Genomic DNA, 21454 nt, shown 5'->3' on the forward strand with positions numbered 1-21454 from the left:
TGAGAATGTTGAGCAGCCCAGAGAAAGCACCTCCAGTCACTCTGAGCCTGGTATGCGTGACCAGCCAGGGTTTGGACCTGTGCTACAAGACTGTCAACCTGCTGAGCATTCCTGAGCGAATGCCTAGGCTTTAGCTAACACAACTCTTTAGGGCTTAGACTTGTGTGGTTAACTTAACAATCTCCGTTTAATATGGTTGTAGGCAAACACACCAACTCAGAGAGATGCACCAATTCACTATCCTCATCAAACTGCAACCACCAAAGATCATTTGGCATTTGAAGTGAACCCCACAATGTTTTCAGGTTCCTCAGAGGACATCCTGAGAACCCTGAGAAGGCAGCTGGTGATGAAGGGGGGGCTGCTGCTTGATGCCATGCCCAGTCAGAACCCAGAGGCACAGGAGAGGGCCAGAGTTGTCAGTCAGTTGACTCGGGTCGGGAACACACGGGTGGATGCACAGGATGTGGTTGAACATCTCTGTCTAGAGAGCTTGGGTTCAGTATTTGAGCTCCCTCCTCCCATGGAAGGTGCTTTGAACTTGATGCTGGTTTCAAGAACAGATGAATCCTAGCCTACTCAATAGAGAGTGCTAATGCTTAGTATCTATATCTATTACAGAAGCTGGACTTGCACTCTTTGTTGGTCAGGATGGCACCACAACCCTTGGTGTCACTCATATACAGAACAGGTAGCCTATTGGAGATGGATCTCAACCGATCCTTGAATTGTTATATGTTGATTCTAATGTAATGAGATTCTGATTCTTAATTGGATTTCCAGTGATGCCCAACTCTGTCTCAACAGGGACTCCCATGCCGGAAGTGTTGAGAATGTCATCATAATGAAATAAATACGATGAAATAAAGATGTTTCTCAACCAAACCATACGAAAATCTTATTTTCTTTGCTCCTACCCTGTACCAGAGACTTACTGTAAATGACAATGTTTTAATGCTAATTAACTCATGAAGAATATGAATAACACTTTAGTCAAATTGGAAACTCTTATTTACTTATTCATTTTGAGTGCATTTGAACACTTTCCTATCCTAAAACAAAGCGGACATGACGTGGGTGTTATGTTTACGTCAGCCAGTTAAAACATTTAATTGAAAAGAAATCGACAACACGGAAGTGTCAAGATGGCTCCAAGCGGATTGAAGGCTGTAGTCGGAGAGAGTAAGTTAAGAAATGTGTTAATTTTATAACTCAAGTGTCTAATGTTCGACGTTCTGCGGTCGAAATAATGCCTTTTTGATAGCATCACGTTTTTAGTTTGTCACGAAAATTAATAACAGTAAACATCCAAACTGCCTGGCTAGCGATGCATAGCATTCGCCACTCAAGCAAGTTGCTTCCTAGTAATGCCTGGCCATGGATATAGCTGGCTGTCATTAGGCTATTTAAAATGTAAATATTAAATGTGACTGGGAAGGGTATGCATCATCACTAGTAGTAGTATTTCAAGTAAGCTCTAAAACTTGTTTTGCTGACTTTAGAAAAGTTTGGTCATACGCACGTCCTTGAAAACAGGTGCTGGGCTAATGAACAATACTAGTAAAGAACAAGAAGGCCCGCACACTTAAATATCCCAATTCACCGCTTTTTTTTGACAACGTTTCGATCCGAAACGGATCTTCGTCAGGTCAAACAAACAAACCGAGTGCACACATACCAAAATATACACATCTCACCTCACCATTGCGGACATGACGCATGGTGGGTGCAAAAACAATTTGTTTATCGCTAATTTTATAACAATGAGATGGATACATGTCGTAGTTCCAGAAAATAATATCTATTTACAAAACGACCAAGTAGGTGACTTGGAAGGCAAGAACAAATGGTCTGATATCAAACTCCTGGTTCAGACCTCTAAGAGACATGGTACACAAACGGTGGATCCAATACAATTGTCTTCTCATAGATTATCAGTATCCCCCCCCTCCCCAGGATTCTTAACATGTTCGATGGCAATGTATCCCAAAGAGCTAATGTTGTGAAGAGCCACCACATTGTCTAGAAAGGTAGTACGTGGCACCGGTGGAATGTCAGACCTCACCACCATTTGACTGATGTTGGGAGTGTGTCTGAAGACTACCCGCGGGGGTTCTTTAAACGTCTTTTCCAGTTGTGGATCAGTGCTCAAGATGTACCCGTTTTTATTAATGATGTGATCGAACTGTTTACCAAGTGGGGAGTATTGACGGAAGCATTGAATACGTTGGTCAGGAGGCCGGGGAGGTTTGGGCGTGAGGCTTTCATCCTGGGTCATATTTTTTACAGCGTTCCCTTGTGTTTTGCTTATTTTATTATGGAAGCTATGATGGGAACAATAGGTCAAGTTGGGTGTAGCTAGTTGATTGTGGGCTGCCTTGTGATCAACCATACATGTGAAGGAAGACTGTGTACCTACTACCTGTGTAAGTTTATGTTCCTTTAACTTTTACGACCCAGTTAGTTACTGTTTGACCCTGGCAAACAAACACCATCTGAAAAAACATAGATCAATTGGGTCAACTTTAAGAGATCTGTCAACTATGGAACCAGGAAGGGAAAAAAAAAAAAAACCTAGACTACTGTTGTCTATTTCCAAATGTTTTGCCTCTTGCCAGGCCATCATTGTAAATAATAATTAGTTCTTAATTGACCCCCCCCCCCCATGTAAACTAACTATAAAATAAACACCTCTACTCATTCTGAGTTATTGGACACATTTCAGTTTTGTTACTGTAATATTTCATACTTCCTCTGTCTGTCTTTCCTCATCTCTTAAGAAATCCTGAATGGTGTTATCAAAAGTGTGAAGAAGGATGGAGAATGGAAGGTATTGTAAAAAATGTTGAGCGTGGCTCTGAAAAGATCCATGTCAAAAGACATGTCTAATGATCAACTGGATATTAATTGATAATGCCCATCTGTTTGTCCAGGTGCTCATTGTGGACCACATCAGCATGCGAATCCTGTCCTCCTGCTGCAAGATGTCAGATATCATGGCAGAGGGGGTGACTAGTAAGTTTTGGGATGGGATGGCCAGTGGGCTAGGCTAATTGTATTTGTCAATAACAATTTATTAGTTCAAGGGATACATCATTCTAAATGATATTCAGAGTAGACCTGGGTCCAAACAGTATTTGTTTTCTTTCAAATACTTAAGCTGCGCTCAACTGAGCTTGCCTGGTGCAATAGTCCCAAAAGTACAAACCCAACCCCTCCCACCTGGCACTTGAGACAGGCTTAATTAAACTCTATTTGAAAGAAGTAAATACTACTTGAACCCAGGTATGGGTTATAGTATGAGGAAGTGAGTGTCTGTGGAGGCGTTCTTCAGTTAGGATTGTACAGTCACTAACTGATCTTCCTTTTCCTCCCCCAGTTGTGGAGGACATCAACAAGCGCAGGGAACCCATCTCCAGCCTGGAGGCCATTTATCTGATCTCTCCTTCAGAGAAGGTGAGAAGTGTGTTTCCCCTGCCATTCCCCATTTCACCATGTCATCAACTGCCATATCCTGTACTGCTGTAAAGTAATCTTCCACCTTTTATCTTCCTCTTTTTCTCTCTCTCACCTGTGTGTGTGTGTGTGGATGTTCTCAGTCGGTTCGTGCTCTCATCAATGACTTCAAAGAGATTGCTTTCACCTACAAAGCGGCGCACATCTTCTTCACAGACAGTAAGACCATTTGTTTTAAATTCTTATAAAACTTCAAAACTACTCTTCCCATGTCTGATAGAAAAAAATGTGGTGTCCTTCTGGTCATGTCTCTCTTGAAAGGAGATTCTAAATCTAATTGAGATTAGCCTCGTAAAATGACAAAAAGCAAGAATATTTTTTTTAATAATACAATATAACTGTTGGTTTTGTGACAATCACCTATCCTGCAGACTGCCCAGATGCTCTTTTTGCTGAGATTGGGAGGTCCAGAGTTGCCAAAGTCATCAAGACTCTGAAGGAGATCAATGTGGCTTTCCTGCCATACGAGTCCCAGGTGGGTACCTACCTACCCTACAGCACCTTCTTTGAACTTTGCTCAACTCTGGTCGCATGGCCAAATTGCCAAAAGTCTCATCTTGCCATCTCCCATTGAAAACAACACATTTTCTGGTAGTTTGATCATTCTATGGAGTATCCAGTGAAAATGCCCAGTAATTGTTGTCTCTCGCTCTCCCTCCCTCATGCCCTTCATCTCCCTTCTCTATTCTAGGTATTTTCCTTGGACGATCCCAGCTCCCTGCACTCATTCTACAGTCCAGTTGGAGAGGGGAATAAAGACAGAATGATGGAGACTCTGGCAGAGCAGATCGCCACCCTCTGTGACACCCTGAAGGAGTACCCTGCCATCCGCTACCGCAGGTACCTATACACACCATACCCTAACTTACAGACAGGTCTCATAAATACAGACATGCAAGTGCTACCAGAGGTTTCAGTGGGAATTGGATGTTCATCTGAGTAAATGGATACTTTTAGTCCTCCAGTAGTGGACGAAAGTAGCAACACCCCAAATAGATCGCGAATTGACACTTTTCAACGTCTTTTTCAACGCTCATCACACAGGTCTTGCATACAGAGCCTGTCTTCAATGGTATTTTTGCACGTCTGCGTCTGTTGTGCTCGTTCAGTCGCAAGTCACCCCTCTCTCTCTCGTGTTCTCTCCCTCCCTCTACCATAGCGGTCCTGAGGAGAATGCCAGGCTGGCTGAGGAGGTGTATCAGCGTCTGAACGCCCATAAAGCAGACAACCCCAGCATGGGAGAGGTGAGGAGACACCAACGCCTCGCCACCTCTCACAATACGCTTCTTTACAGTAATAATACCAAGTCTGCTTGGCTCAATGACCGTTCACTCCCTGAAAATACACTGCATTGAACGACTTCTATCGGCAACCATCAAATGCTTTGTCTTTATGATACTAGGCTAATGATATGATTATTGAAACATTTTGAAAGTGTTACATCTATTGGAGTCTCTCATAGCTACTTCTACTTTCTCACTTGATTTCCTGTCAATTATATTTCACACTCTGCTGCTCGGCTACTTTTTCTCTCCTTTTCTGTCTTTCCTAGCTGGCATTTCCTTAAAGCCTGTGTTGGACTTCTGAAGGCATGTATTAATTCGATATAATTTACCTTTCTTCTCTTATCTTCTCCATGGTCTCTCTGCCTCAGTATCCAGCACAGTAATACCATTTTCACACTATCGTGCACAACTGTACTGGCTCGGATATGTGTTTTTCACAACAAAATATCCACTGCGGTGGGTGCATAAGCAGGCCTGCGCAGTACAGTGTGAAAAGGGTATTAAAATACACATGGCATAGATATTTTCTTGTTTTTGTGGTTGTACTTTTAGAAAAAATTGAATGTGTGAAAGGCTGGTGTGGGGGGAAAAGAACTCTTCTGAATGGGTCAAGTCTGATGGTGGCACTGACTAGGCAACTTGTTGGTTAAAAACCTGTTACCCCAAAGCATTCCTGACATTCTATTGTAGAGCTAGAGGCAATATATTTGATATATAACAATATCCCCAGTCTGCCAAATCACTGAAGGAGTTAACTGGTAATTTAAAAAGTGAGATTTTTAGGTATAATTTCTTGCTGACGTGAGATGTCTGATTCGTTTTCAGGGTCCTGACAAGGCCAGGTCACAGCTGTTGATTGTGGACCGTGGCTTTGACCCCATCTCTCCCATTCTGCACGAGCTGACTTTCCAGGCCATGGTCTATGACCTTCTGGACATCAAACAGGACATCTACAAGTAGGCTTAGTTTGGCAGCCTATTCCCAATATACTGCACTACTTTTGACGACCATATGGAAAATGCTATACAGACACTCCTGACCTGCAAAACAATACTTCATTTCAGAATTGGTTAAGATTAGCTTACGGGTCAGTTTTACATTTTGGTTAGTCGTGTTTACAGGTTAGGAGTATAAACCTTTCTCCTACCACATTATTATTATTTGTGAATGTAGCTATATATAGTTACACATCATACCATGAGTAGAAGGTATCTGTTATCCCTGTATAGCGGTTGTTGTTTTGTGTGCTCTAGTTATCAAACGATCCCTGTGTTATTGTGTGTTGTAGATATCAGACCACTGGGATCGGGGACTCGAAGGAGAAGGAGGTTCTCCTGGACGAGGACGATGATCTGTGGGTCCAGCTGAGACACATGCACATAGCTGACGTCACCAAGTAAGACACGCTCATCAAGATTACATACGACTAGTGTTTTTAACGATTCTAACCTCAACTAATAAGAGATGACATGATTCAGAGTTGGAGGTAGGTTCTAGTGTTGTATTCAGGAAGTTAATTGTAAAAATTCATATCATGAATTCTCTTTCTTGATTTGAACACTGAATTGACCCCAACCCTGGGTTCAGATGTTGATGCTCTTTGTGCGTGTTCCAGGAAAGTGACAGAGCTGCTGCGTGTGTTCTGTGAGAGCAAGAGGATGTCCACTGATAAGGCCAATATCAAAGACCTGTCTCAGATGCTAAAGAAGATGCCACAGTACCAGAAGGAACTCAGCTTGGTGGGTATTCCTCGGCTTTCCATCTAAAATCAGTTGATTGTTTGAGACTGGCATTCATGTCTCTCCAGTGATCACCTACTGTCAGACTAAATGTCAACACATGTTCTATTCACATTTGGCAAAGATATGGGCCGTGTTCCAATGTCCATATTAGCAAACAGTAGGATTTTTACCTGCTACGCTGAAAGCTTAGTGCAAGTTACTTTATCCTATTGTTCTCAGGAGTGAGATGCACGTTAAAAAAAAAGTGGATGTTACACTTAAGGGGCGTGAGCCTGATTTAATTGAAATGAATAGGAGCGTATTACCCTCTGCAAATGTTGCGCATCCGGTGTAGCAGGCCACGTATAATGCATGCCCAATACATTTTTTTCATTCTACTGTGCCTTCAGTATTCACACTCCTTGACTTTTTCCACATTTTGTTGTGTTTACAGCCTGAATTTAAAATGGATTAAATTTCGAATTCTTTTTTGTTGTCACTGGCCTACGCACAATACCACAATGCCAAAGTGGAATTATGTTTTTTTTTTAGAAACTTTTACAAATGACTTAATAATGGAAAGCTGAAATGTCTTAAGTCAATAAGAATTCAACCCCTTGGTTATGGCAAGCCTAAATACATTCAGGAGTAATCATTTGCTTTGGTCACGTAATAAGTTGCATGGATTCACTCTGTGTAATGGTGTTTATCATGATTTTTGAATGACTACCTCATCTCTGTACCTCACACATGCAATTATCTGTCGATCAGTGAATTTCAAACACAGACTCAACCACAAAGATCAGGGAAGTTATCCAATGCCTTGCATAAGAAAGGCCACCTGTTGGTAGATGGATTAATACGAATACAGACATTGAATATCCCTTTGAGCATGGTGGTTATTAATTACCCTTTGAATGGTGTGTCAATACACCCAGTCACTGCAAAAATACAGGCGTCCTTCCTAACTCCGTTGCCGGAGAGGAAGGAAACTGCTCAGGGATTTCACCATGTTACAGAGTTTAGTGGCTGTTATAGGACAACTAGTGATGGATCAACCCTTGTAGTTATACTCTACTATACTAACCTAATTGACAGTGAAATGAAGGAAGCCTGTACAGAATACAAATATTCCAAAACATGCATCCTGTTTAGAACAAGGCAGGAAATTATTACTGCAAAAAAATTGGCAAACCAATTACATTTTTGTCCTGAATACAAAGTGTTATGTTTGGGGAAAATCCAATGCAACATATTAGTGAATACTACTCTCCATATTCTCATGCATAGTGGTGGCTGCATCATGTTATGGATATGCTTGTAATCTTTGTGTGATTAACCTTTTTTTAACTAGGCAAGTCGGTTACAAACAAATTCTTATTTACAATGACTGCCTACTGGGGAACAGTGGGCTTAACGGCCTTGTTTAGGAGCAGAACATCAAATTTTTGCCATGTCAGCTCGGGGATTCGATCCAGCAATCTTTCGGTTATTGGCCCAGCTGTAACCACTAGGCTACCTGCCACCTCATCTTTAAGGACTGTGGAATTCTTCAGGATAAAAAAAATAAATGGAATGGTGCTAAGCACAGGCAACATCCTAGAGGAAAAGCTGGTTTAGTCTGCTTTCCACCAGACACTGGTAGATGAATTCACCTTTCAGCAGGACAATAACCTAAAACACAAGTCCAAATCTGCACAGGAGTTGCTTACCAAGAAGACCGTTCGTGAACGTTCCGGAGTGGCCGAGTTACAGTTTTGACTTAACATAGATTTCCATGTCGATTTTAAGACATGAAAATGGTTGTCTAGCAATGATCAACACCCAATTTGACATGACTTAAAGAATTTAGAAAAGAATGGGCAAATGTTGCACAATCCATGTGTGGAAAGCTCTTCGAGACTTACCCAGAAAGACTATAATCACTGCTAAAGGTGCTTCTACAAATTATTGACTCACTCAGGGGTGTGAATGAGATACTGTGTTTAATTTTCCCTCAAATTTAAACAGTTCTTAACGTTTGATTGTGTCATTATGGGTGAGAACTGCAATTGAATCCATTTTGAATTCAGGCTGTAGCAACAAAGTGGAGTATCATGATAGTGTGATGACATCAACTTTTAGAAGTTAATAAGTAATGTGTTTATTTTGATTTGCAGTACTCCACTCACCTGCACCTGGCTGAGGCCTGCATGAAGAAATTCAAAGCCTCAGTGGACAAGCTGTGTGAGGTGGAACAGGTCAGTGTTGTAACAAAACACAAGTCCCAAATGGCACCCTATTCTCTATATAGTGCAATACTTTTGACCAAGACCCATAGGGATCTGATCACAAGTAGTGCACTATATAGGGAATAGGGTGGCGTCAAGCTCCTTCTCCCTCTTATGAAACCATATGCAAATGACCTGGCATGTACTCATGATACACCCAGGAGCATGCTTTTGATTCTCGGAAGTGTAAACACACCCTGTTTTTATTCAACCATTATTTAACCAGCAAGACCCTTAAGATGAATCATCTCTTTTTCAAGAGTGACCTAAAGCATTTTAATGACATGTTTGTCGGTTCTTTGATTTTATATGTTTCTGTTCTGTGATTAATTTTCCCCCCCCATCTTTTCTGACATCCTCTATCATTCTTTCTACACTGAAATGTTTATTTTCCCAAAGATATCCTCATCTTCCTTGTTTTTCTATGCGCTGACACGGTCGGCAGGTGGCTCCTGGCTTACGGGTTAAGCGGGCATTGTGTCAAGAAGCAGTGCGGCTTGGTTGGGTTGTGTTTGGGAGAATGCCCGGCTCTCAACCTTCGCCTCTCCCGAGTCCGTACACTGTGCCGTACAGGGATGAGACAAGACTACCACGAATTTGGGGTGAAAAGGGGGTAAAAAAAAAAGAATGTAGTGCACTATATAGGGAATAGTGTGCCATTTGACACGCTACCATAGTGTGATGCTGTCTGGCGTCCTAGTGGGCATCCACTTCACTAATGTTGTGTAAAGGGCTTGAGACGAGACGTGTCGCACATCCCTATCAAGTGCCCCTCTCTGAACCTACAGTAATGTCATTTGCTAGTCTTAAAGACCATTCATGTTGCCAGGCTGTTATTACTACTGGGAAACCCGTCCATCCAGAAATCTTACACCATCTTACACCAAGACATCGCAGACTAGAACCCCTTTCCCTTCCTGGTTCCCAGAGCAGCTCCTACTTTCTCCCTCAACACATTTACCCCATCCCAAATGGCACCCAAGTCCCTATTTAGTGCAATACTAATAGCGTGCCATTTGGGACACATACATTGTTTTGATCTTAATGATTCTAATAGCGCCGCTCTGGTTTGTTTCCTAGTCTTTAACATGGTAGGTTTAGTGGTCACTTGAGACATACCCAGCATGTCCAGGAGTGAGGTAATCCGGGTCTGATTGTGGGACTAGGATCTGCAGTGTTAATGCACTGATGTGTGACGGATGCGGGGGCCTAAATGCATCATTCTCTGAGTGGTGTTGTCGATTTGTTGTTTTCCCCCGTATGTTTCCCAGGACCTGGCCATGGGGACTGATGTAGATGGGGAACCCCTGAAGGATGCCATGAAGAGCATCGTCCCGGTACTCCTCAACACCGACATTGACCCCTACGACAAGATCCGCATCATACTGCTCTATGTCTTCCACAAGAAGAAGGGTAGGTCAACAGATTTGCCTTGGCTGCATGATCCCAATGTGTTTGCTTTCTGTCAATGCATGGTCGTCACTCATTACGTTCTCCAGCTCTACTCTGTATAACGGTGGTCTCCTCACACACAGGCATTGGAGAGGAGAACCTGACCAAGTTAATCCAGCATGCCAACGTGCAGGCAAACAGCAACATCATCACCAACCTACAGCACCTGGGCTGCCCCGTCATCGCTGGGGTCAGTAGGGCTCTGTCTGTCCGTCACTCCGCCGCTCTCTCTCGCTCTCGCGTTTTTGGGCTGAATAAATGCCTCTTTACAGTGAAGCCTTTTTTCCCCCTTGTTATATTTTGAAGGATGTGAAATGTTGTTTCAGGCTCTCAATGCAGGGAAAACGCTGCCTGAGAAGAAAGAGCGCAAGGAGAGTACGTACCAGCTCTCCCGATGGACACCCACCATCAAAGACGTGATGGAGGTATGGAGGAGGACAAGGATAGACAGTGTGGTTTGAGGAAGTTGGACTTGCTTTTGAAAAGGGCCTGGGGCTTTCCCACCCAGACCCGACCCTTTCACGAACTGACCCGGGACAACTAGACCCGTTCCATATAGACTTGGTCAGATCCAGGTCCGATCCGAGTGCAGGAAGCAGCAGAAAAGTACATTTTTAAGATACTTTATTAACCGGAGCTGATAAAGCATGAAAGAGAGGTGCCGCTCCAGCAGGGACCGTGCTGTTTGTGTACTGTGAGAGTGAGGGAGGAACACCAAGCAGACTTGTGCTATTTATTTCATTTTTATTTTATTTAACTAGGCCAGTCAGTTAAGAAAATGTTCTTATTTACAATGATGGCCTAGGAACAGTGGGTTAACTGCCTTGTCCAGGGGCAGAACAACAGATTTTTACCTTGTCAGCTCGGGGATTCGATCTAGAAACCTTTCGGTTACTGGCCCAACGTGCGAACCACTGTGCTTCCTGCCACCCCCCCGTGACAATAATATCAGATAAGACCCGTGACACTTTTTTTGAATTCTGGTTTGGGTCTCAGGTATTTTGGTACAGGTGGATCCGTCAACAGCTGACTGATGACAGGACGGTTGGGCATTAGTGCAGTTGAGTCCTTTTCGGCGATAACATGGACTCTAAACAAAGTGATTAAACCCCCACACACAATGCAGCAGCACACATAGAAATAGATTGACTAGAAGTGGCTTGGAACCTATAACCCTGGCAATTTGACTGGTAAACTCATGGGTACACTCGCAATGGCTCCCTAATGTAGACCCAATCGGTATACGATAGAGAGGCGCGACCCTGCCCGTCTGTGGGGAAGACAACTTGTGGTTACCCCAGTGGCTCACAGCAAAATCTTGACCTTTTTCAACCACAATTTCCTTGTTTTAGTCAATTACAAAACTACATTTTAAGAAAAGTACATGTGTAAAGATGACTTTTCAACATTGCCTGCTCTCTGGCCTTCTCACGACTTAGAAAAACGTAAGGCTTCCCAGATCCCCCTTTTCTGTCATGACGATGCTAGCTAGCAGCCACTTGAGTGCTACCTACCGACTGACCGGAACATTAAGCTAGCCAAGGCCAACAACACAAACAAACGGACAATACAAGTAGTGAGTAGAGTTCCAAACGGACTGTACATAAGTTAAATGTGTTACCTGTGATGTTTTCCACACACATAGCTATCAACGTGTAGCCTACTTGGACATCGCCTGAAGCCACAAGGCTCTTCTCACAGGCTCTGTTTCCCTACGTGGGAGCACTGCAAACCATAGATCAGGATTTTTGACCTGGCTACATGTACATTGAACAAAACAGCAGATTTTCTGCATGTTTTGTTGTTTCTGTATAACAAAAAACATCTATGATGAAGTTGCCTCTTACAATGCGGCTCAACAGGAAATAATGTTGTTTTTCCCCAACTTGTGGGTGTGGTCGAGAGGAATTCCTTATTACATGAAAACCGACTGGGACTATTGTGAGGCATTTGGCTAGCAAATTACTGTCATCCAAAAATTCCAATTCTGACCAATGTCTTGTCTATTTTTCCAGAATGCCATAGAGGACAAGCTGGACAAGAAGCAGTGGCCATTCATCTCTGAGCCTGCCCCCATCAACACCATGCAGACGACTGTCAGGTGTGTATACTCTATACATCACTTGGAGGGAGGGGGGGGGCGGAGAAGGGGCATGGCCTTATCGGATGCAGATGGGTCACATACGTTAACACTTTAATCTCAGATGTAATCTTTAAAATGGAGCATTGGCGTAGTTAAGTGGGCTGGAGAGGTGAAAAGTTAGTTGATCCAAGCTGCCATTAGGCAGCCTGTGAATAATCTACCAGGAGTTATTTTTAGTTTGTTGATATAGTTTGTTCGTGTTGTACAGTGCATTTGGCAAGTATTCAGACCCCTTGACTTTTTCCACATTTTGTTACGTTACAGCCTTAATATGTTGTTTTTTTCCTTTATTTAACTAGGCAAGTCAGTTGAGAACAAATTCGTATTTTCAATGACTTGCCTAGGAACAGTGGGTTAACTGCCTTGTTCAGGGGCACGGATTTTTACCTTGTTAGCTCGGGGATTTGGTCTTGCAACATTTCGGTTACTAGTCCAACACTCTAACCACTAGGCTACCTGCCCCCCAATATTTAAAAAAATCTTCATCAATCTACACACAATACCCCATAAGGACAACGCAAAACCAGGTTTATATATATGTTTTTTGTAAAATAATTATTTATATAAGTATTCAGACCTTTTACTATTAGACTAGAAATTGAGCTCAGGTGCATCCTGTTTCCATTGATCATCCTTGATGTTTCTACAACTTGATTTGAGTCCACCTGTGGTCAATTTAGTTGATTGGACATGACATGGAAAGGCACACACCTGTCTATATATACACCAGTGCATGTCAGAGGAAAAACCAAGCCATGAAGTTGAAGGAATTGTCCATAGAGCTCTGAGACAGGATCTGGGAAAGGGTACCAAAAATGATCCGTAGCATTGAAGGTCCCCAAGAGCACAGTGGCCTCCATTCTTAAATGGAAGAAGTTTGGAAGCACCAAGACTCTTCGTAATGCTGGTCATCTGGCCTAACTGAGCAAATTGGGGAGAAGGGTGACCAAAAACCCGATTCTGACAGAGCTCCAGAGTTCCTCTGTGGAGATGGGAGAACCTTCCAAAAGGACAACCATCTCTGCAGCACTCAGGTCTTTATGGTAGAGTGGCCAGACGGAAGCCACTCCTCAGTAAAAGGCACATGACAGCCCGCTTGGAGTTTGCCAAAGGCACCTAAAGGACACAGACCAAGAGAAACAAGATTCTCTGGTCTGATGAAACCAAGATTGAACACTTTGTCCTGAATGCCAAGTGTCACGTCTGGAGGAAACCTGGCACCCAAAGGTGAAGCATGGTGGTGGCAGCATCATGCTGTGGGGAGGTTTTTCAGTGGCAGGGACTGGGAGACTAGTCAGGACGGCAACGGTTCACCTTCCAACAGGACAACGACACTAAGCACACTGCCAAGACGACGTAGGAGTGGCTTCGGGACCAGTCTCTGAATGTGCTTGAGTGGCCCAGCCAGAGTCCGGACTTGAACCCGATCGAACATCTCTGGATTCTTGTGTAAATATGATATTTCAGTTTTTATATTTTTATATATATATATATATATCACACTTTTGCTAACATTTCTAAATAGTTTTTGCTTTGTCCTTATATGGTATTGTGTGTGTAAATAACAATTTCATCAATTTTAGAATAAGGCTGTAACGTAACAAAATGTGCAAAAAGTCGAGGGATCTGAATACTTTTCGAATGCACTGTATAAAAGCTCATCTGAAGGTACTTCCGGGCTTGGTAATGTGTGTCTACTAATTAATGGACAATGCAGTGTTGTCCCAAATAGCACCTTATTCCCTCTATATAGTGCACTACTTTTGACCAGAGCCCTGGTTGAAAGTTGTGCGCCGTATATAGAATAGGGTGCCATTTGGGATGTACACAGACTTCCTTTTTCAGAGCAAAGCTCTTTTTGAGGCCAGGGTTTAAATTCTTGATAAAATCTTTCTATACACAAGCGTATCATCATGGTTGCGTCCTAAATGGCACACTATTCCCTTTTATGGTGTCCTACATTGGACCAGGACCCATGGAGCATTGGTCAAAAGTAGAACACTATGTAAAATGGGGTCCCATTTGGGACGCACCCATGAAGAAATATGTTATATAGCAAGGACATCAACAGCTTAATGGAATACAAACGTGTTCACATCTGGAGATGTAACTTTAAACATGTCAACATCTGGCAGCTGTTCTTTTAGCTTTATAACTATATCCCCTGTGCTTTTGTTCTCATCCCACTGATGTTGTGTATTAGCCTACAGTACCAGACCCATACTCATTCTACATTGTAGAATAATAGTGAAGACATCAAAACTATGAAATGACACATATGGAATCAAGTAGTAACAAAAAATGTTAAACAAATCAAAATATATTTCATACTTGAGGTTCTTCAAAGTAGTCACCCTTTGCCTTGATGACAGCTTTGCACACTCTTGGCATTCTTTCAACCAACTTCATCTGGAATGCTTTTCCAACAGTCTTGAAGGAGATCCCACATATGCTGAGCACTTGTTGGCTGCTTTTCCTTCACTCTGCTGTCCGACTCATCCCAAAACATCTCAATTTGCTTGAGGTCGGGTGATTGTGAAGGCCAGGTTCATCACTCTTCTCAATGGTCAAATTCCCCTTACAGAGCCTGGAGGTGTGTTGGGTCATTGTCCTGTTGAAAAACAAACGATAGTCCCACTAAGCGCAAACCAGATTGGATGGTGTATCGCTGCAGAATGCTGTGGTAGCCATGCTGGTTAAGTGTGTCTTGAATTTTAAATAAATCACAGGCAGTGTCACCAGCAAAGCACCATCATACCTCCTCCTCCATGCTTCACAGTGGGAACCACACATGCGGAGATCATCCGTTCACCTACTCTGCATCTCACAAAGTAACGTAGGTTGGAACTAAAAATCTCAAATTTGGACTCATCAGACCAAAGGACAGATTTCCACTGGTCTAATGTCCATTGCTCGTGTTTCTTGGCCCAAGCAAGTCTCTTCCTATTATTGGTGTCCTTTAGTAGTGGTTTCTTGGCAGAAATTCGACCATGAAGGCCTGATTCACGCAGTCTCCTCTGAACAGTTGATGTTGAGATGTCTGCTACTTGAACTCTGAAGCATTTATTTGAGCTGCCATTTGAGGCAGGTAACTCTAATGATCTTATCCTCTGCAGCAGAGGTAACTCTGGGTCTTCCTTTCCTGTGGCTGTCCCCACGAGAGCCAGTTCTATCATAGTGCTTGATGGTTTCTGCGACTGCACTTGAAGAAATTGTAAAAATATTTTAATTTTCCAGATTGACTGACCCATGTCTTCAAGTATTGATGGACTGTTGTTTCTCTTAATTGAGCTGTTCTTGCCATAATATGGACTGTATCTTTTACCAAATAGGGCTATCTTCTGTATACCACCCCTATCTTATCACAACACGACTAATTGGCTTAAACACATTAAGAAGGAAAGGGATTCTACAAATTAACTTTTAACAAGGCACACCTGTTAATTGAAATGCGTTCTAGGTGACTACCTCATGAAGCTGGTTGAGAGAATGCCAAGAGTGTGCAAAGTTGTCAAGGCAAAGGGTGGCTACTTTGAAGAATCTCAAATATAAATAATAGTTGTTTTATTTAAAAAAAAACTTGAATGAGTAAGTGTCTGGTACTGTATATTTTGATCATATTTAATATATCTCTATCACACCCCTTCATCTTAGATTATTCACATAGTACATCTACATTGCCCTTTGTTGATTATCCCATACATATGATAGACTGTAATATACTATGTTCTATTTAATTCTGTGCATTATCCATGGCCAGCCATCTTGTCAAATCATATTATCTTGAGGCTTTATACCTCTCACAGTGTCTATTATATAATCAGAAAATATAGTGTGATAATTTACACCATAACCATGTATTGATTTAAGATCCATAATTGTTGGTAATGGATATATAATTATGATTGTTGGAGAACTACATAATTACTAATGTACAGTACATCACAGGAGGCTGGTGAATGGAATTTTATCAAACATTAAAATCAATTTGTTATCGTTCCATGTATCCCGTTCGAGCCATTTACTATGAACCCACCCTTTCCATTTAAAGTGCCACCAGCCACCACCGATGTAAATGTTTTATTTTACCGCAGCAAATAATTTCTACATAATTAGAAATGTACATGTTTTCTTATGTTTGTATCATACTGCAGCAGTGCTCGGTTCGGACAGTGGCACAAGAACAAGTCTCCAACGGAGTATCGTTCCGGCCCTCGGCTCATCATCTTCATGATCGGAGGCGTGTCCCACTCTGAGATGCGTTCCGCCTACGAGGTCACTCGAGCTACCGACGGAAAATGGGAGGTCCTGATTGGTAGGAACACAATAGTTGGACTCAAACTTAATACTGTACACGTTTGTATTTTATTTAACCTTATCTTTAACCAGTTGAGCCAGTTGAGTTTTTATTTTATTTACAATGATGACACACCATGTACCCTCGTTTGGAATTACCCTGCTGGTGGTGCGAAAAGTTCCTACAGTGCCTTCAGAAAGTATTCACACCCCTTGACTTGTTACAGCCTGAATAGATTACATGGATTTTTTTTTCTCTCTGGACACAATACCCTATAATGACAAGGTGAAAAACACGTTTTCAGACATTTTTGCAAATGTATTTGAAAGTGAAATGTATAGAAATATCAAATTTACGTAGGTATTCACACCCCTGAGTCAATACTTTGAAGAAGCACCTTACACCTCTGGGTATGTCTCTAAGAGCTTTCTATACCTGGATTGTGCAACATTTGTCCACTTTTTCTTTTCTAAATTATTTCAGCTCTGTCAAATTGGTTGTTGATCATTGCTCAACAACCAAACCATTTTCAGGCCTTGCCATAAATCTAATTGAAAATCTACGTCAAAACTGTAACTCGGCCACTCAGTCTTGGTAAGCAACTCCAGTGTAGATTATCCCTTGTGTTTTAGGTTATTGTCCTGCTGTCAAGTTGAAACAGACTGAACCGGGTTTTACACTAGGATTTTGCCTCCTGTTAGCTCCATTCCATTTATTTTTTATTCTGAGAAACACCCCAGTCCTGAACTATTGCATGCAATACCCATAACATGATGCAGCCACAACTATGCTTGAAAATATGGAGAGTGGTACTCCGTAATATGTTGTATTGGATTTTCCCCCAAACAACACTATATTCAAGACCAAAAGTGAATTGCTTTGCCACATTTTTTGCAACATTACTTTAGTGCCTCGTTGTAAACAGGATGCATGATTTGGAATATTTGTATTCTGTACAGGCTTCCTTCTTGTCACTCAGTATTTTGGAGCAACTATACTGAACAAAAATATAAACACAACATGTTGGTCCCATATTTCATGAGTTGAAATAGAAGATCCCATACATTTTCCATATGCACAAAAAGCTTATTTTGCTTACATTTTGTGCACAAATTTGTTTACATCCCTGTTGGTGAGCATTTCTCGTTTGCCAAGATGATCCATCCACCTGACAGGTGTGGCATATCAAGAAGCTGATTAAACAGCATGATCATTACACAGGAGTGCCTTGTGCTTGGGACAATAAAATGCCACTATAATGTGCAGTTTTGTCACACAACACAATGCCACAGATGTCTCAAGTTTTGAAGGAGAGTGCAGTTGGCATGCTGACTGCAGGAATGTCCACCAGAGCTGTTGCAAGATCATTTAATGATGATTTCTCTACCATAAGCCGCCTATGTCGTTTTAGAGAATTTGTCAGTACGTCCAACCTGCCTCACAACCGCAGACCATGTGTAACCACGCCAGGACCTCCACATCTGGCTTCTTTACCTGCGTTATTGTCTCAGACCAGCCACCGGGACAGCTGATGAAACTGACGAGTATTTATGTCTCTAATAATAATAATATATGCCATTTAGCAGACGCTTTTATCCAAAGCGACTTACAGTCATGTGTGCATACATTCTACGTATGGGTGGTCCCGGGGATCGAACCCACTACCCTGGCGTTACAAGCGCCATGCTCTACCAACTGAGCTACAGAAGGACCGTATAATAATAATAAAGCCCTTTTGTGGGGAATAACTCATTCTGATTAGCTGGGCCTGGCTCCTCAGTGCGCCCAAGCACAGTCATGTTTTCCTTATATGAACTGTATCTCAGTAAAATCTTTGAAATTGTTGCGTTTATTTTTAATCAGCATATACAATATTGTTGATCCATCCCCAATTGTATCCTATCACAGCCATTTAATCTCTGTTTTAGTCACCATTGGCCTCATGGTGAAATTCCTTCCTCTGCGGCAACTGAGTTAGGAAGGACGCCTTTATCTTTGTAGTGATACACTATCCAAACTGTTATTAATAACTTCAACATGCTCAAAAGGATATTATTCAATGTCTGCTTCTTTTTCTTTTTTTAAAACCAATAGGTGCCTTTCTTTTGCAAGGCATTGGAAAACTTCCCTGGTCATTTTGGTTGAATCTGTGTTTGAAATTCACTGCTTGAATGAGGGACTTTAAAGATAATTGTATGTGAGGTACAGAGATGAGGTAGTCATTAAAAAAAACATGTTAAACACTATTGCACACAAAGTAAGTCCATGCAACTTTTATGTGACTTGTATAGCACATTTTTACTCCTGAATTTATTTAGGCTTTCCATAACAAATTGTTTGAATACTTGACTCAAGACATTTCAGCTTAAATGTTTTTATTAACTTGTAAGCATTTCAAAAAACAATTCCACTTTAACATTATGGAGTATTTTTTGTGTGTGTGTGTGTGTGTGTGTGTAGGCCAGTGACGACAAATCTCTGAATTCAGGCTGTAACAACAAAATGTGGGAAAAGTCAATACTTTCTGAAGACACTGTATATCCCCCAGAGTCTGTCTGTCTCCATACATTTTCATCATGAATCTTCACAATGAATGGAAGTGTCTTCGGGTTTCATAAAAGCACCATATAATTAGTATTAATACTCCTGTGTTGTCGTTTCCCCTCCTCTCTATAGGTTCGTCTCACATTGTCACTCCCACCAGCTTCCTAAATGACCTGAAGAAGCTGGATCTGGTTTAAACTCCTGAAAACTAGATACAACCCTCCCTTCTCTCCTCAGGCCTGGTAGGGAGATGGTCTGAGTCTGCTGGGAGAATGTCTCTGAACACAAACCTGGATTCAAATTGCTCTTGTTTTGAGGGTTTTGATTTAAGCCTGCCGGGAGTGCCAGATCAGTGATGTTTTGACTTTTTAGGACTATTCCAGTGGTCCTATTGGATTAGACAAGTTCAATTAAGCACAGTTAAAAAATAAAACCAATACTATTTGAACCCAGGTCTGCTGTTAACGGAGGGGTTCATCATGAGATGCTTGAGTACTCGTCTGTTGTAGGGTTTGAGATGACTAAAACAAAGTGCCTTTAAAAAAAAAGATGTAGTCATTAAAGGACAGTATCTTATGATTCTCAATATTTTATTGAATTTTCTTATTTGAATTATGCTTGAATTAAAACAAATTATGTACATACATATTAATGTAATACTGTGATGGACATTTTTTTGCTCTGAATATTTAATTAAAACAGTCTTTATATTATGAAGATTATTTGAATCTGTCTCTTCTACTGTAATCGGGTTACAAATATGGGCTGCATATCAACACTCTAAAGTGGCTTCCTCTCCTTTTGTCCTCACTGCTGATGAATGAAATGGTATAAAGAGCAGTGGCCTCTTTAGACTATTGAGATGTAACCTGTGTTGGGACCATTAAATACTTGTGTGCCTTTCCTGAGTTACATTTGTTTTAATCTGTCTAAATGTCTTTACTACTGTAGTGTCTTTCTCTGAAATCATGCACTTTCATAATAATATAGTTTTTTTTATAAAGGAAGGGATGATGTGTGGTTGTTAGGGCCTTTGATGTCTTTGTATTTTAGTCCAAATTATGAATAAACCAAATGCATTTTTCTCTTTGTCATATGTTCTTGCTGCCATGAGAATGCCAAGAGAATCCTTGGTGTTGAAGCCAGGAGAAATCAACATAGTACTAGTCTGGGTACCGGGTGCAGATTAATCCTGGGAAAACACTTTCAGTTGAGATTATTTTTAGTCCTGGACTAGGCATAATCTATGTCTGGGAAACTGTCCCTATTTTGATTGTATACATTAATTCTAATGTCCATTTCTATGGCAATAAAGCATGCATTATGTATTGTAGCATGCATTCTAATTTCTATGGCTTTCACAATCGATGCTGAAGGTCTTTGTTTATAATGTAATTGATATTGACCACCAGCCTGTTTAGGATTAGAGGTCTTATGGCACTGAGTTTAATTACTTGTGCATCCTTATCCTCACTTCTTAAATACTGCATTATATCTGTCTAAATAGCAAATATTTGTCCCACTTATAAAAATGTAAAAAAGTGTTTTAATGTGTGTAGACGTTGAGCATAAACACCACATGGATGCTTCACAAGTTATTTATAGCGTTTCATATTAGATAATGGTGATATAACAGGCCGCTTCATCTGGTGTGACATCTGGCATTTTCTATGGTCCACTGTAAGCTCAGCTGGTAGAGCATGGTGCTTTTAATGCCAGGAGAGTGGGTTTGATTCCCAGGCCCAGCTGTCCGTAAGATGCACGACTGTAAGTCAACGGATAAAAGCGTCCACTAAACCGCATATATATATATATATATATCATGTTATTGCCTGTAAATGATTCATATAGCCTCTATGTATGCCTTATAAAAGTCTTATGATTGTTTCAGTAAGCCTTACAAATTAGGTGTAGTTTGAAGTGAATGGTCCCCCTATATACTGTATGTTCTTTGTCAATGGCTCATATGAAACACTTGATCACAAATTTTTAAAAAGCTGGAGTATAGAGCCAAATAAAATGTTTTAGCTTCACTGTCCAAATACATAAGGTGTGGAATGTATGGCTCAGGTCCTGTATTTATAAAGTGAACGAATGCTGATCTAGAATCAGGTCCTCCCAGTACATATAGTCTTATTCAAACTGATCCTAGATCAGCACTCCTATTATAAGAGACTGTATGAAATGTATATAGTATGTAGGGTATACGTTGGAAGTAGAAGCCT

The 21454-nt window shown here is 41.3% G+C and overlaps 1 protein-coding gene across 2 annotated transcripts; it reads left to right on the plus strand.

The window, feature by feature from the left end:
* The first annotated feature begins 1089 nt into the window (after positions 1–1089).
* On the plus strand, positions 1090–20312 carry stxbp2 (syntaxin binding protein 2). Of its 2 annotated transcripts, none has more exons than XM_046304310.1 (18): positions 1090–1182; positions 2781–2830; positions 2934–3015; positions 3380–3456; positions 3600–3675; positions 3888–3991; positions 4208–4356; positions 4676–4760; positions 5628–5758; positions 6091–6198; positions 6418–6541; positions 8683–8763; positions 10065–10206; positions 10329–10435; positions 10572–10670; positions 12261–12346; positions 16543–16703; positions 19362–20312. In XM_046304310.1, the coding sequence occupies exons 1-18, from the start codon at positions 1146–1148 to the stop codon at positions 19424–19426; spliced, it is 1764 nt and encodes a 587-aa protein (XP_046160266.1). In that variant the 5' UTR covers positions 1090–1145; the 3' UTR covers positions 19427–20312. The 2 variants fall into 2 exon arrangements, with proteins under 2 accessions (XP_046160266.1, XP_046160267.1); XM_046304311.1 differs by having other exon boundaries at positions 16546–16703.
* Positions 20313–21454: the final 1142 nt, after the last annotated feature.

Source organism: Oncorhynchus gorbuscha, linkage group LG16 (genome assembly GCF_021184085.1).
Source record: "Oncorhynchus gorbuscha isolate QuinsamMale2020 ecotype Even-year linkage group LG16, OgorEven_v1.0, whole genome shotgun sequence".
Classification (NCBI taxonomy): domain Eukaryota; kingdom Metazoa; phylum Chordata; class Actinopteri; order Salmoniformes; family Salmonidae; genus Oncorhynchus; species Oncorhynchus gorbuscha.

Excerpts from the sequence above, each read along its gene's own strand:
- stxbp2 (XM_046304310.1), top strand. The coding sequence starts at position 1,146 with ATGGCTCCAAGCGGATTGAAGGCTGTAGTCGGAGAGA. Across the intron at positions 3,992-4,207 it reads TCCTGCCATACGAGTCCCAG|GTATTTTCCTTGGACGATCC; the intron begins GTGGGTACCTAC and ends TCTCTATTCTAG. Across the intron at positions 6,542-8,682 it reads ACCAGAAGGAACTCAGCTTG|TACTCCACTCACCTGCACCT; the intron begins GTGGGTATTCCT and ends TTTGATTTGCAG.